Below are 12,813 nucleotides of genomic sequence, written 5' to 3' on the forward strand. Positions count from 1 at the left end.
TTCCCACATGTGTCCTCCCCACTGAAACCACAGGCAACGCCGTGGATGGGTCTTTCTAAAGTCTGCCAGCCTCCTCTTGTATTCTGCAGAAACTAGTTGCTCCCGGTGTACATGCCCGGAACTGAGTGGCAGCCGTGTGACACAGACACGAGAGAAGGTGCTTGGTTTGTAAGTCCCCTTTAAGCAGCTGTCCTCCTGCCTATGTCCTGAATGTATGGCCTATGGAGCATACGGTGTGCCAAGGTGGATGAGAACGCGGACCGCTAGTCCTTGCTACCGTGCAGTTACTTTGTTAGAAGATGTTTTAGACTGTCCAGCCTGCCTGCCCTTTCCTGGTTTCCAATGGCTACCTCCCACCTTTGATTTCCCACTGCAACTTGGTTTCAGTTTACACTTGGGCACGATGGTTAGTTAGTACCATCCCTCTGCCAAAAGGCCTTCTGATAAAGGCTGATTCTGATATCAGTTCCCCGTGAGCTACTCTGTGAAATGTTTCCTTAGGATAGGGTTCAGGATTACCCAGCTACCTTTCTCGCCCTCTAAATTCTCCAGGTGTAATCTGCTGCCAGCTCCTCACAAACAGTAACAGTATTTAACAGTTTTGTCTTGATGTTCTTGCATTTGGTATGGAAAACTGATGGACTAATGAAAAAGTATCTTGTGAGGAAGGGCAGTGGGAATGAAATCTATGCCAAGTACATGCAACTTAAGAGTTCTTTCAAAAACAAAAAAAGTAGGATCTTTAAATAAATGCAAAATAAACTATGCTTAAGACAGCGTTAAGAGAACCATCTTCTTTCCACGGTGAATTTGGAACAAGGCAGAACAACAGCTAGATAATCTATTTCCCTGCAGTAAGAGAGGAGTTAGCTTCCCCCAGGCAAAATGATCCAAACGATCATTATTTATTAATGAAAGGAAGAGGCAAATTGGTGAATTAAGTTGATCAAGGACACGGTGGATGACACACATCAATGGCAATACTAGGACTGCTTTAAAACTGAGATAAGCAAGCTGGATTGTGATACATCACTGTTTCAGAGAGAGGGGGATACAAAGGACCCCCAAGTGACTCTCTTCTACACGGGTGGTGATTTAAAATGACAGTCTCCCTTACAGTTACAAACACAACAATCAAAGGAATAGGAAGCTAAATAAATAGTGTGTGGCTGTCTTTAGATGAGACCTTTAATGTTCTTTAAATAATTTTTGATAATGTCTTTTAAATCATTACATACAGGTGCCATTGCAGTGGCGATATTCCAGTAGGGCAGCATTTTGCTAAATGTAAAAGATTGCCATTTAGAACTCATACATATACATGTGTATGTACAGTTATATCAACACTATTTATATACATATATATCTAGAGAGCAACATTTCATTGCCTTTGAATATCTCTACGTCAACTCCCACAACATATCCTGGAGACATACTGTGTGAGTATATATCAAAGTGTATGTACACATGCGTCAGCATGTATATATACACTTCTATCTGTGTGTGCATAAGAGCTTTAAAGGCACGATATAGAAGGGCGCAAGTTTTCTAGAGAGCTGCAGTAGAGTTAGAACTGAATGTCACAACTGTGAGAAAAGTCAAAAGGAAACCCAGCAGAATTTGTTACACAAGAACTCATTCGAGCATTTCATCATGAGAAACATAATCAGTTACAGAACTCAGGAGGCTTCCATCTGACTCTGTATACTTTGTTAAAATTCAAATGGTAAATTTATATTTAAAACACAAAGCAAATCAAACTCTTTAAATAATACTAAGTGTGGAAATACACCTAACACTAATATCAATCATAAAGTCATAATTATATTTTTTTCAACATAAGTAAAATACTCCAAAGTTACCTAGGTTAAAAAATTGAAAATTAACTGTTCGAATGTTGGCTTTTTATTTTTGATGACTACCCAATTCTTAGAGAAAAATGTTACTGAAAGCTGTATACTGTGGGGAAATGTTGTTGGTAAGGCCTGTGAGTGACAGCTGAGATATTGACGCCAAGGAGTCTAGTGAGAGGACTAAATAGGAAAAGGGGAATACCGGCCAGGGCGTGGCTCCTCACATGCCCAGCACAGGCCACCGTCAGGAGTCAATCTCCAGCACTTGGACAACAGACAACTTGGCAAAGATGTGTGATTGTTAAGTAATGAGAGAATAGCTAGCAAAAATCTGAGAAGGAAGAGTTCAGACAAATATCCATTTTCGACCAATGTAATCTGTAATTTTGACTGTAATCCAAAGGATTCCCACTTCAGCATACTTGATGATGTACTCTACACTGTCGTCATTTCCACTGGCTTGCAGAATAACCCAGAATTTCCCACAGATGCATAATCTTGCTTAGCAAAGGCTGTTAATCTATTATACACACACGTTTTTAGGGAAATATATGTATATAGCTTTATCTATACACACACATATACATACGTGTATATATAGATTTATACAAATGTATAAATAAACATAATACTTTTTCAATCTTTCCATTGACAAGGCAAGTTCACATTCAGCAAAGTGCCACCACATCTCATATACACATCTCTGTACAGATATACACAAAGGGTCTGTTTTCACCCTTCAATAAGAGGGAATTGATTCTAGCAAATTCCATTAACCAGCAACTGAAGGGAGAAATGGCATCAGTACAGACTCCCTTCTTTCGTTTGCATGCATATGTACAAGAAATATGCAGATTTCTTAAAATCTGAATGCAAGAGTGAATGAAACAGGGAGATGCTACAAAAACACAAGTGTAAAAAACAACATGGAAGCTTTCCTGGGTTTTGTCTGAATCTAAGATGAAGTAACTGAGGCCCCAAAGACAACTGCCAATTTGAGTGTGTTCCTGGGAGTTGTTCTGGCGTATCTAAGTACAGAGCTTTCATACTGAAATAAGTGTGACCACGGAGCACTTTACTCTCGCTGACTGTCCCTGGTCACAGGTGCTCCAGGAAAGAGTACACAGCGAATGACAAAGCCCCCAGTACAGGAATGTGTCTTTCTTTAGTTCCACACGACTCAGGTAAGCACTGAAGGTAATGTGACTTTCCCACAGCCAGAAGACGGAGCTGGGTTGCTCCACTCCACAACCAATGGCACAATTCAGTTTCAAAAAATATTTTGCAAACAACTGAAATCATACCAGCTTTGAAATATACATGGTGGAATGAGCCCACCAACTCCTTAAACAAGCAGCCCTTCAAAGCTTCCTTACCAAAGCCTATGTTTTCTGAACTTGACCAAGAAGACATAGAACTTTATTACTTGGAATATGAAGAAAATTTACTAGACATAATATTTCAACAAATCTCTGGTCCCATCACTTTAAAGGATAAATGAGCTGTTATCTATCTAGGTCTGTTTCTCTCTCTCTTTCTCTCTCTCTCTCTGCTCATAACTACAAGGCTGGTCTTAGAATCTGCTTTTTTCTCATGTCACTTTACAGCATAAATTAATCCAAAGGTTAATAGAAAAATGCACGTGATATCAGAGCTAGCCTTTGAACATAATATAGCAAAGAATATGGCATGTTTATAAAATAGAAACAATGGGAAAATAACTCTATACCCTCAGCTAAATAAATCATATTTCTATAATACATTTGGTTACCTTTCTATTTTTATACAAGCACACATTCATATCTCACACACGTGCCCCCGATGTATATTTTTGCATGTGTGTAAAAACAGACACATACATGCACACAAGTAATTTACCTCTATGTTTAAGTCACAGTGGGAATTCCTTAGTGAGGAGGGTAAAACGTTCCTGAATGAGACACTGAGGACAACTAGATTTATTAATTTCTCTATTTTACTTCTCAACTTACAGAAGAAACTGTAAATTAAAGAATAAATCCATAGGAAATAAAAGAGGTCTTAAAAACTAAAGTTTACAAATTCCAGCTACAGTAGTGGGGATTTACTTGATCTATTTGTTTCTATTTACCCTGTAACTAAGTGTCTAGCCATCTTAAGTGTAAACCACAGATCATGTGCTAAAGAACATGATTCTCAACAGCTCTATGAATGATAATAAACGGTCTAAGGGTGTTCTACACTTTGAGGCCCCGGGTTATCCTTTTCTTTATATATCTGCAAGGTAGCAAAGGACAGCTATACACCTTGACACGGCAGAGATCCAGTGTAAAAAGGTGCGTCACTAGTTTGTTTTGTCAAAAAATAAAAATAAAAAGAAGCTCATATATAATTTTAAGCTATTAAAACACATAGGCAACATAATTCATTACACTTAATACAGCTTTAGTATAAAACTTATAATTTATGAGGTGATGTTAATAGCATAAATTAATATACCTTTTCTCTTAAAATCTACAATAAGTATTCTGAAAGCTCATTGGGGAAGGAAGTTTTTAAATAAAAGTTTTAAAGCTGTGCATGATGGGAAAGGATTCTGTATGCTGAAGCTGAGATGAGAGCCTGAAGTAGAAAGGAAGGCCTCAGCGAGACACCACGGGCTGGGAAACTAAAAGCTTTCTCTTTCTGGAGCTCTCATCAATGAGGAGTCACCTTTAGTTTCTTTTAAAACTATTTTCTTATTTTAAAAACTGCCCTAATTTCCGCAAGGAATCCCTGAGACATACTCAACACTAGACAGTGAGAAGAGCTATCACCGTTGAGAAGAACTGATTCAACCCTTTGGAACAGAGGCACACACTGTCACCAGGTGTCAAGTTCTCCACCATGTTAGCACTAACCCGCTGGAGCCGCTTGGAGTCAATTCTGGGAAAATCAGCCTAAGTCCCCAAGGAAAAGCGACGGTGTTGCCTTGAGCTGTACTGGTGCCTTGCATCCTGCATGTTGAAACATTTTCCATGGGGAACTTGGGGTGCATATAGAGCTTAGGTCAGTGGTCCTCAGCTTAAAAAGCAAATAAACACATAAGAAGAACAATGAAAACCAACAAAAAGATCCTACCACTCTTGGGCCAAGATGAGTGCGGCTCATGTGTGTGCACGTGCACACTGCAGCACCAGGGATGAGCGTGCAAAAGGCAGAGGGAGGGAAAGAAGAAAACATGCCGCCCTGCAGGCTGCCAAGAGTCAAGCAGCTTTTTCTTAGAAGACTGCTTTTCAGACTCACTTTAGGTCAGCCAACAGTCATGTTGGATCTGCTCTTCAAACCACTCCAAACAGTCCTGATACTCAGGAACACAAGGTAAATAACTTCACAACAAATCTCTGAAATGCCGCATCTCTTTTACTTGCTGCATACCACAGTGCAGAGGGGAAGCTAGCCAAGAATAAAGACTGGAGTGAAAAACCCACAACCACAGCATCCATGACATTGCACCGGTGTTAATAAGAGGCAGAACTAATACCCAGAAATGCCCTTCCTAACTCACTGGCCAGTGGAAACACTTAACAGATATCTGTCTCTGCTTTTTACAGAGACCTTATTATAAAAATTTTGAAAGATCACATTTAAAATACTACTTTAATTAAAGTGTGATTTTGGTTCCTACAAGAATATAATAACATAGAAAAGCTTAAAAGAAGCCAAAATATTAAAAAGTCATTTTTCTTTTTTACTGAATTTCAGGAAGAGTCAGTTACTTTTTTTTATTTGTTGAAAAGGGAAAAAAAATGTCTTCTCATGAGTGACTATCTCCCATGAGATAATTTTGACATGAAGAATCCACAGAACAATGTGGGTAGCAGTAAAGAAAAAAAAATACATTAGAACACTCACTCCAACTAAATTCTTTCAAAGATGTTTCTAAATTTCCTCATTACACTGCAGAGCTGTGTTGACCATTCAACAAACCACTGTATTAGATTATCCTACATGTCAGATAAAGAAAAGAATTTAATCTTTTTAAATCTAAAAAGGAGACTAAAAAGTAAATACTTTAAAATTGTAATGAATTCCAAACCTATTAAATAGTTTAGTGTTAATATCCTCACTCCCACTCTGCAACATCAAAACCATGCACAATCACGCTCAGAACTACGCAGGAGGAAGGCAGTGGTTTCAGACAGTCACTGCAGAGGAAGCCCACCTCAACCACGTACCCACCCACTCACTGCCACCCAGGATGCCAGAGCACACCACGAGCCAGGCTCAAGGAATGCACCCAAGGCTTCCCCCTCTGTGTGACTCAACTCTAATGCCAGCTTATAAGAAGTCATGCAACAAGCCAACAGAAAACTGTTCTTTCATGTAAAAGACAGGATGCCTGTATCTAGCATGAACATGGCTCCCTTCCTAAACAAAGAACTGACTTTGCCATGTGGACTGTGAGCACAGACTGAGGATGAGCTTTGGAAGAGTTTTAGTGTGACTTGCAGAAGGACATGATTCCCTAACCTTCAGGTGAGAGTCTGGTTTACTTAAAAGACTAATCTTATAAATAGTTATTTGGCAATACAAAATGATCACTTTCCAAATCCATCTCCAATGACTATCTACCTCTCAACAAATCATAATCTTCTCACAGAAAAGTATGAGACCACACTACCTGCCAACCGGGAACTGCTGCCATTTATACGCAGGAATACCTCACTCGGTAGGCTCACTAAAGAAAACCACCTTTGCTTTTCAGCTATGCGACAATGACTACAAGATATGTGCATTGCATAGTCTATGACTTGGTGTGCTACCTGTAACTGCCATCTACTATCCTGAATTGTTTACTAGCTGTGTAACCTACCCAGGTGTGAAAATTGCTAAGCTATTTTTACAGAAGAAATAAACAATGCTTTGAGTACTTTTACTAAAACAACAGTAACAGATAAAGGAGAGAAAGCCCATCTTTCCTTCAGGTACCAGAGATTACAGTTGCTGACATTCAGATGCTCAGAGCACATAAATGCGGTCAGTCATTAACTGCAGCAACTTCACAAGGTAAATCACAGTAACACAATGAACTGGCCTTTATAAATGGTCCCAGAAACCTGCAGAGACAGAGGGAGCCTTCCTTGTTACTGTCTCTCATGTATGGAACACTACACTAAAACTAGCTTCTACCCCATTAGGACCTGTGTAGGGTTTATTTTTGATTCCAGTATTGCCTTACCATAACATAAGTGCTATGTTTTCATATAAAGCATTATAAAAGATGTTGAATTTTTCTTTGTATATTAATACCCACCTACTATTAAGAGACTAGAATTGCTTCAGCAACTATAGTGGTGACAAAGTGGACACCTCTGGGCTTCCAACAGGGGGCTCACAAAAAAACAAGAGAAAAGCAAATTATAGGCTTGGATGTTCGTTCTGAAACGAAAGGAAAGTGTGCTTCTTGCTAATCATTCAATCAATTGTCAGCATTTCTAAGACTGCCCTTCCCTCAGCAACCATCACAGGCATGCATCTCAACAAAAGGGGGCTGACTCAGTATTTTTGGTGTGAAGCTGTAACTGGCAACAGTCCTGACCACTTCATGCCTCCTTACTCGAAAGCGAAGAAGGCCTTTTAAATGCACAGAAAACAGAAAATTGCAAACAATAAAAGGTGCAACCTACTGCAAACTCAGTTTTGACAACTAAACAATTTTCAGCAGCTAACATAGGGACAAACAGCCAGTAACAGTCTAAATTGACTACTTATGACTTTCCTCTCCTTGGCAAAGAGGAGCTAAGAAGGAGAAGTCTGAGTGTGGCTCTGCTACAGTCTTCAGTTGATGCACACTGGAGACAAAATGCATTTTCTGGGAATGCACAGTTACCTAGTGATGATTCTAGTGGGATGTGAGAACAGCCTAGCAAACGAAATGATACTTTTGAGGTGAGGTGACCACTCACTCTCACCCCATTACAGCGTACTAAAGTAAAAAAGCTACTGACATAGGTTTACAGGTCAAACAGCCAAAAAACTGTTCTCACAGTTCAGGAGAGAAGTTCATGGTGATACGAAATGTAATTTTGTTTTGTGACATAATCTATAATTTAGGAATTTCTCAATCTGCAAAAAAGGCAAAGCTATTAAAAATAAATGTTCCAATTAATTAACATGATTTTTTAAGGAAAAAAAAGTAAATATATTACAAACATATTTTGCCTCCCCAACTTCAGTAAATACAAAATAGGGCATATCATGATTTCATACGGACATGTGACACTTTCCCTCCAAAAGCTCAGGCACATAGTATCTGCATAATGCCTGCTGATCACCATCATTCCTTCACAAGGCGGAGAACGAAAGCCTTCAACAGAAGGGCCTGGTTAGAAGTAGCATGGCATGAAGAGCACACATAAGAAGTAGGAAAACAGGTCCCAACCTTTACCTAGCAGGGAGAAATCAGGATGGGACAGTCCCTGACAGAAGAACTCCTGGTGCACATCATTTAGGGACAGGCTGCCTCGCTTTTAAAAACAGACATATGTAAATTAGGTTGAGCTCAGGTATGGACACCTAATAGTATCTGAAGGGACAGTAAACTGTCTGCAAAGCAGAGCAGAAAATGAAGCTCCACCCTGTTGTGGGCGGAGAAGGCAGGCAAGAGGAGAGCCCCCACATCACTCCACAGCCACCAACTTACTGCACTACCCAATAAAACCTTTACCCTAAAGACCTTGGTACGCTAAAAAAATTTCCAATTTTACTTCATCCTAAGTACTTAAATTATTTTAAAAGTACCTAGGGTAAGTCAAATTTTATCTAGTTTCCAAATTCTGCTTTGAAAAAACTGTTAAAATGTGCGTTCTTCTGATATTACACATCACTTCACAAATGGTACTTGATTCTACATGTGTCCTCCACAGTTCACAAATCTCACCAAAGAATCACAACTGTAAACATGTAAAAACTAGGAGCCAACCAATGGTGGCCCAACAGGCCTAGATGTCACCTTTCAAATCTATCCGGTTTAGCCTGCTTTTGCACACCAAAACATTTTCTTTCATTACTACCAACAAATGTGTTCCATGAGTGGGGGATTCTGAAACAAATGCACACGGAAGAAGAAAGTGTCTCGACACTCCCTATACTGATGGGAGCACAGCCTTCTGGGGCTTCCTTCCTCACAGGCTGATCCTAGCAAGGTGCTATCACTCTGAGACCACCCCTCTCTCTCTCTTCAGGATGCTTTAGTCAACTCAGTAGGAAAGAAGGACGAACCTTGCTTGGTATGAGACAGAAGGATGGGGGAGAACCTTATGCTTATTCTGGGAGTGAGGAAAGACAAGCCACAAGGAGACAGCTACTGCACTGCACACAACACACACAGGGTGAACAAGCAGGCACAGGCAAAGAGACCATGGTCTTTTCAGCTAACATATCATAATTAGGAATGGCATCCTAGCCTCCCTGTGGTGTTTGGCAGTTGGTGCTAAGTCAGAGCTTTGATTTGCGTCCACACACCACCTGCTACACAGGATCTCAACAGGACCACTCCATCCAGAACAACCTATGTAAAACCTGGGTAGAGTGGGAAGCATTATCTCAACACTAGGAGACAGTAAAGGGCACTGGTAATCTGAGGTATCTTCCACTTCTAGGACTTGCTGAAATTAAAAATAAAAATAAAAAATAAAATAATCAATCCTACCCAGTCACTGTGCTGAGCCACCAAAAAGCCTGCCAGGCCGAGCGGCCCCGCCAGGAGGGAATGAGCACCAGTGCTAAGGAGCACGCGTGAACACTGACGCCAGGTCCACTGCACGGCAACCGGGAGGGGGGTCCCTCTAATCCCCACTGTCATTTTTAAATCTTCTGTAGGAAAAGGGGAGAGGGGTGCAAAAGAGGAAACAAAGATAGAAAACACCGGGTTCCACTTGCCTGCAAGCACACAGACTCGCTCAGTTAGGGGTGGGGAAGGGGGGAGATGCATTATTGGTACTTGTAGCCGTGGCACCTGTTACTGTGAAGCCTGTAGGAGGGGCTATGGAGCTGTGGCTGGGCTGCAGGTCCTTAGGAATGCCACTGTGAGAACTCAGCTGGTGGCCGAAGGCGGCACTGAACTGGGGGAGTTGCTGCTTGGGAGAGGTGGAGGCCATTAGTTCAGCAGAAGGCCCCATGCCACTGAAGCTGGTCTGTGGTAACCCCGGAAGCACACTGGAACTGCTTGGGGTAACGGTGGCGAAGGCAGGCTGTGTGGTCTCTGAGTTGGACGTGGTGGGTGGCGTGGAGAGGGAAGTGGAAAGAAGGTGTCCATCCGCGCCAAGGAGGTTGCTAAATGCAGAGGGATCGCCAAGGTTGACGGGGAGATTCCCCCAGTGAGTCCTGGGGTTGACCACTCCTCCAAGTGGCACCTCAAGCTGGGTGGGGAGCAAGTGCTGTGCCATGATGGGCATCTCTGCTGAAAAGGTAGCTGCCATATTATCACCAGAGTAAGATGTGTGGGGAGAGGTGATATGGTCACTGTAGGGCGACGGCACGTGCTCGCTATCATAATGGCTTCCATGGGGTGAGGAGTGTGAATGATCACTGCTGTATTGCTGTCGTGAGGTGATAAGGTCGTCTGCCTTGCTCAGCAGCTGGGCAGGATGTGGCCTCTGGGAGGCATGGCTGCCATCATGAAGTCCATGAAACTGTCCTGGGAAGGCTCTCTCCCCAAGTGCACTCTGGCTGAGCAGAGTGGCAGAAGTAAGGCCAACGCTGGCTGGGGCAGAGAACTGCCCCTGGATCTGCCCTGCCAGGGGTGTAGGTGGGTTAGACAGAGTAGCAGAATGGAGTAGGTTCTCATCCAGCTCTAGACTAGAAAAGCTATCGTGCACTATACGTCCATTCAGTAGCTCCCCTAGGTCCGTGCTTACTTCTCGACTCAAGGACTGGATTCCCGAAGCATCAGTACCCGTGGAGAACACTCCCATTCCTCTATCTGACAACCCCTGAACTGGCACACCGTCTGACTGGGAAAGTACCCCAATTGTACTCAGGCACTCAAGAGAAGTTACAGCTTGCAAGGCCCGCTCAAGCTCTTCGGCTTCTTCGGTGGTCGGGAGAAGGTCTCCATTCTTGCCTGCATCAACCAAAACCATGAGAATCAGTAGAGCTCACAGCTAACTTAGACAGCAAGTCACACATCTGAATATTTTACACTATCCTATCACAAGGGTCTTTCTTGCCAGGCTTGGTGGTGCACACCTATAATCCCAATACTTAGGAGGCCAGAGCAGATGGGTCTCTGAGTTCCAGGTCAGCCTGGTCTACAGAGTGAATTCCAAGCCAGCTAGAGTTCCATAGTGAGACTCTGTCTCAAAAAACAAAAAACACAAAACAAACAAACCAGAATCCTTTGTGGAAAGAAATGTTTCTTGAGATTAGAATAGAAAAAAAATGAAATATTAATCTGTAGGACAATGAAATATTGATCCATCAGCTCTCTTGGGATTTTAATTACCAGCTTACTTATTTATGTCTAGAAATCTAACATGTGAAATTGTTTTCAGACACAATTTTACTATGTAACCTTGGCTGGCCTCAAACTCATAGAGATCTGCCGGTCAAGTGCTGAGATTAAAGGCATGTGCTACAGTGCCTGGCTTTGTTAAGTTCTTTTGTTTATTTATGAGTAGGTTTGTGTCTGTGAACTTTTGGCCACACATGTAGGTGTCTATGGAGGCCAAAGTATTGATCTTGGGGTGGAGGTGCAAACAGTAGTGAGTTATCAATATGGGTACTAGGAGCTGAGCTTGGGTCCTCTGGGAGAGTGCAAACACTCAACTAAGCAGTCTCACCAGCCCTCAGAGTGTTAATTTCTTAGGAAGTCTAAAAGGCTGCCAAATTAAAAGCTCAATGCTCATTTGATCATACATATTTTTCACCTAAAATGATATTAGTATCATTAACACAAAGAAATAAAGGCTGTATAGAACAAGACAGGAATATATTACTTTGTCTGCACCTAGACTCTTCCCACTGGAGATGAGAACAAGAAGTCATAGTAAATGTTCAGCTTCTTTCATAAGTTAGCTTTCCTCTTCTTTTCTAAGGTGTACTCTTGCTAACTATGTGTATGTAGTCTGTGTGTCTGTTGACAGGTGAGTGCAATACATGTCCTGTCCAGAAGAGGGTGGCAGATCCCTGAGAGCTAGAGTGAGCAACCTGAAAAGGGCAAGCAAAAGGGTCCTAGACAACAGAGGCAAGTGCTCTTAACATCTCCTCAGTCCCAGGAGTTACCTTACAAAGTATGTCTTTAGTGTCCTCCTTGGCCAGGCATGATGGAAGCACCTTTAATCCCAGCACTTGCTGGGTTACAGACTTGTATCACCATGCCAGGCTCCAAAGGCAAGTCAAGCTGTAAAAATATTCTAATAAACTTTTCTTTACAAATAAAAGATATATTGAACAGCAATATATTCAGGAATATTAGGGAAATATATTTCAAAACATTAAGGAAATTACTCATTTTAATGGAACAAAATTCAATAGCTATTAAGGTATAAATATACTAAGCATCTAGTATGATTAACTAAATTCTGTATTGCCCACCTTCCGAAAAGAAAACAGCTTGAAGGATGTTCATTTCTTCTACTTATAGTGACAGAAATCTTATGTCAGGGAAAGCATTTCAGATATGCTGCAAAAGGCTATTTTATTAAAAATAATAATAATAATAAAATGGCAAGTCAGATGGGTCAGCAGGTGAAGGTACATGTCACACGGGCCTAACAGTCTGAATGTAACCTCTGGAGCCCATGTAAGAACAGGAGGAGAGAGCTGTCTACCTTCCACATTCATGAATGCTTGTGCACAATTACACACATGTCACACACAGCAAAAATAATAATTATTATTACTATTATTTCTAGGATGGATTCAGTGACACTGGGCATAATGCCAGAGCTGAGACAGGAGAATTGTGAGTTCAAGGTTAGACTGAGTTATATAGAAA

General features: G+C 41.4%; 1 protein-coding gene across 4 annotated transcripts in view; it reads right to left on the bottom strand.

Moving 5' to 3' along the window:
* Positions 1-9,632: 9,632 nt before the first annotated feature.
* Positions 9,633-12,813, bottom strand: part of Ino80d (INO80 complex subunit D) — a 57,165-nt gene continuing 53,984 nt past the window's right edge. For 3 of the 4 annotated variants that reach the window (XM_028765806.1, XM_028765808.1, XM_028765809.1), the window contains one exon: positions 9,633-10,938. In XM_028765806.1, coding sequence (XP_028621639.1) covers positions 9,776-10,938 — 1,163 coding nt within the window. In that variant the 3' untranslated portion in view covers positions 9,633-9,775. The remainder of the gene's footprint in view (positions 10,939-12,813) is intronic. The other variant, XM_028765810.1, reaches the window with a different exon arrangement.

The sequence above is a fragment of the Grammomys surdaster genome, unplaced genomic scaffold (assembly GCF_004785775.1).
Source record: "Grammomys surdaster isolate TR1022 unplaced genomic scaffold, NIH_TR_1.0 165, whole genome shotgun sequence".
In the NCBI taxonomy this organism is placed as follows: Eukaryota; Metazoa; Chordata; class Mammalia; order Rodentia; family Muridae; genus Grammomys; species Grammomys surdaster.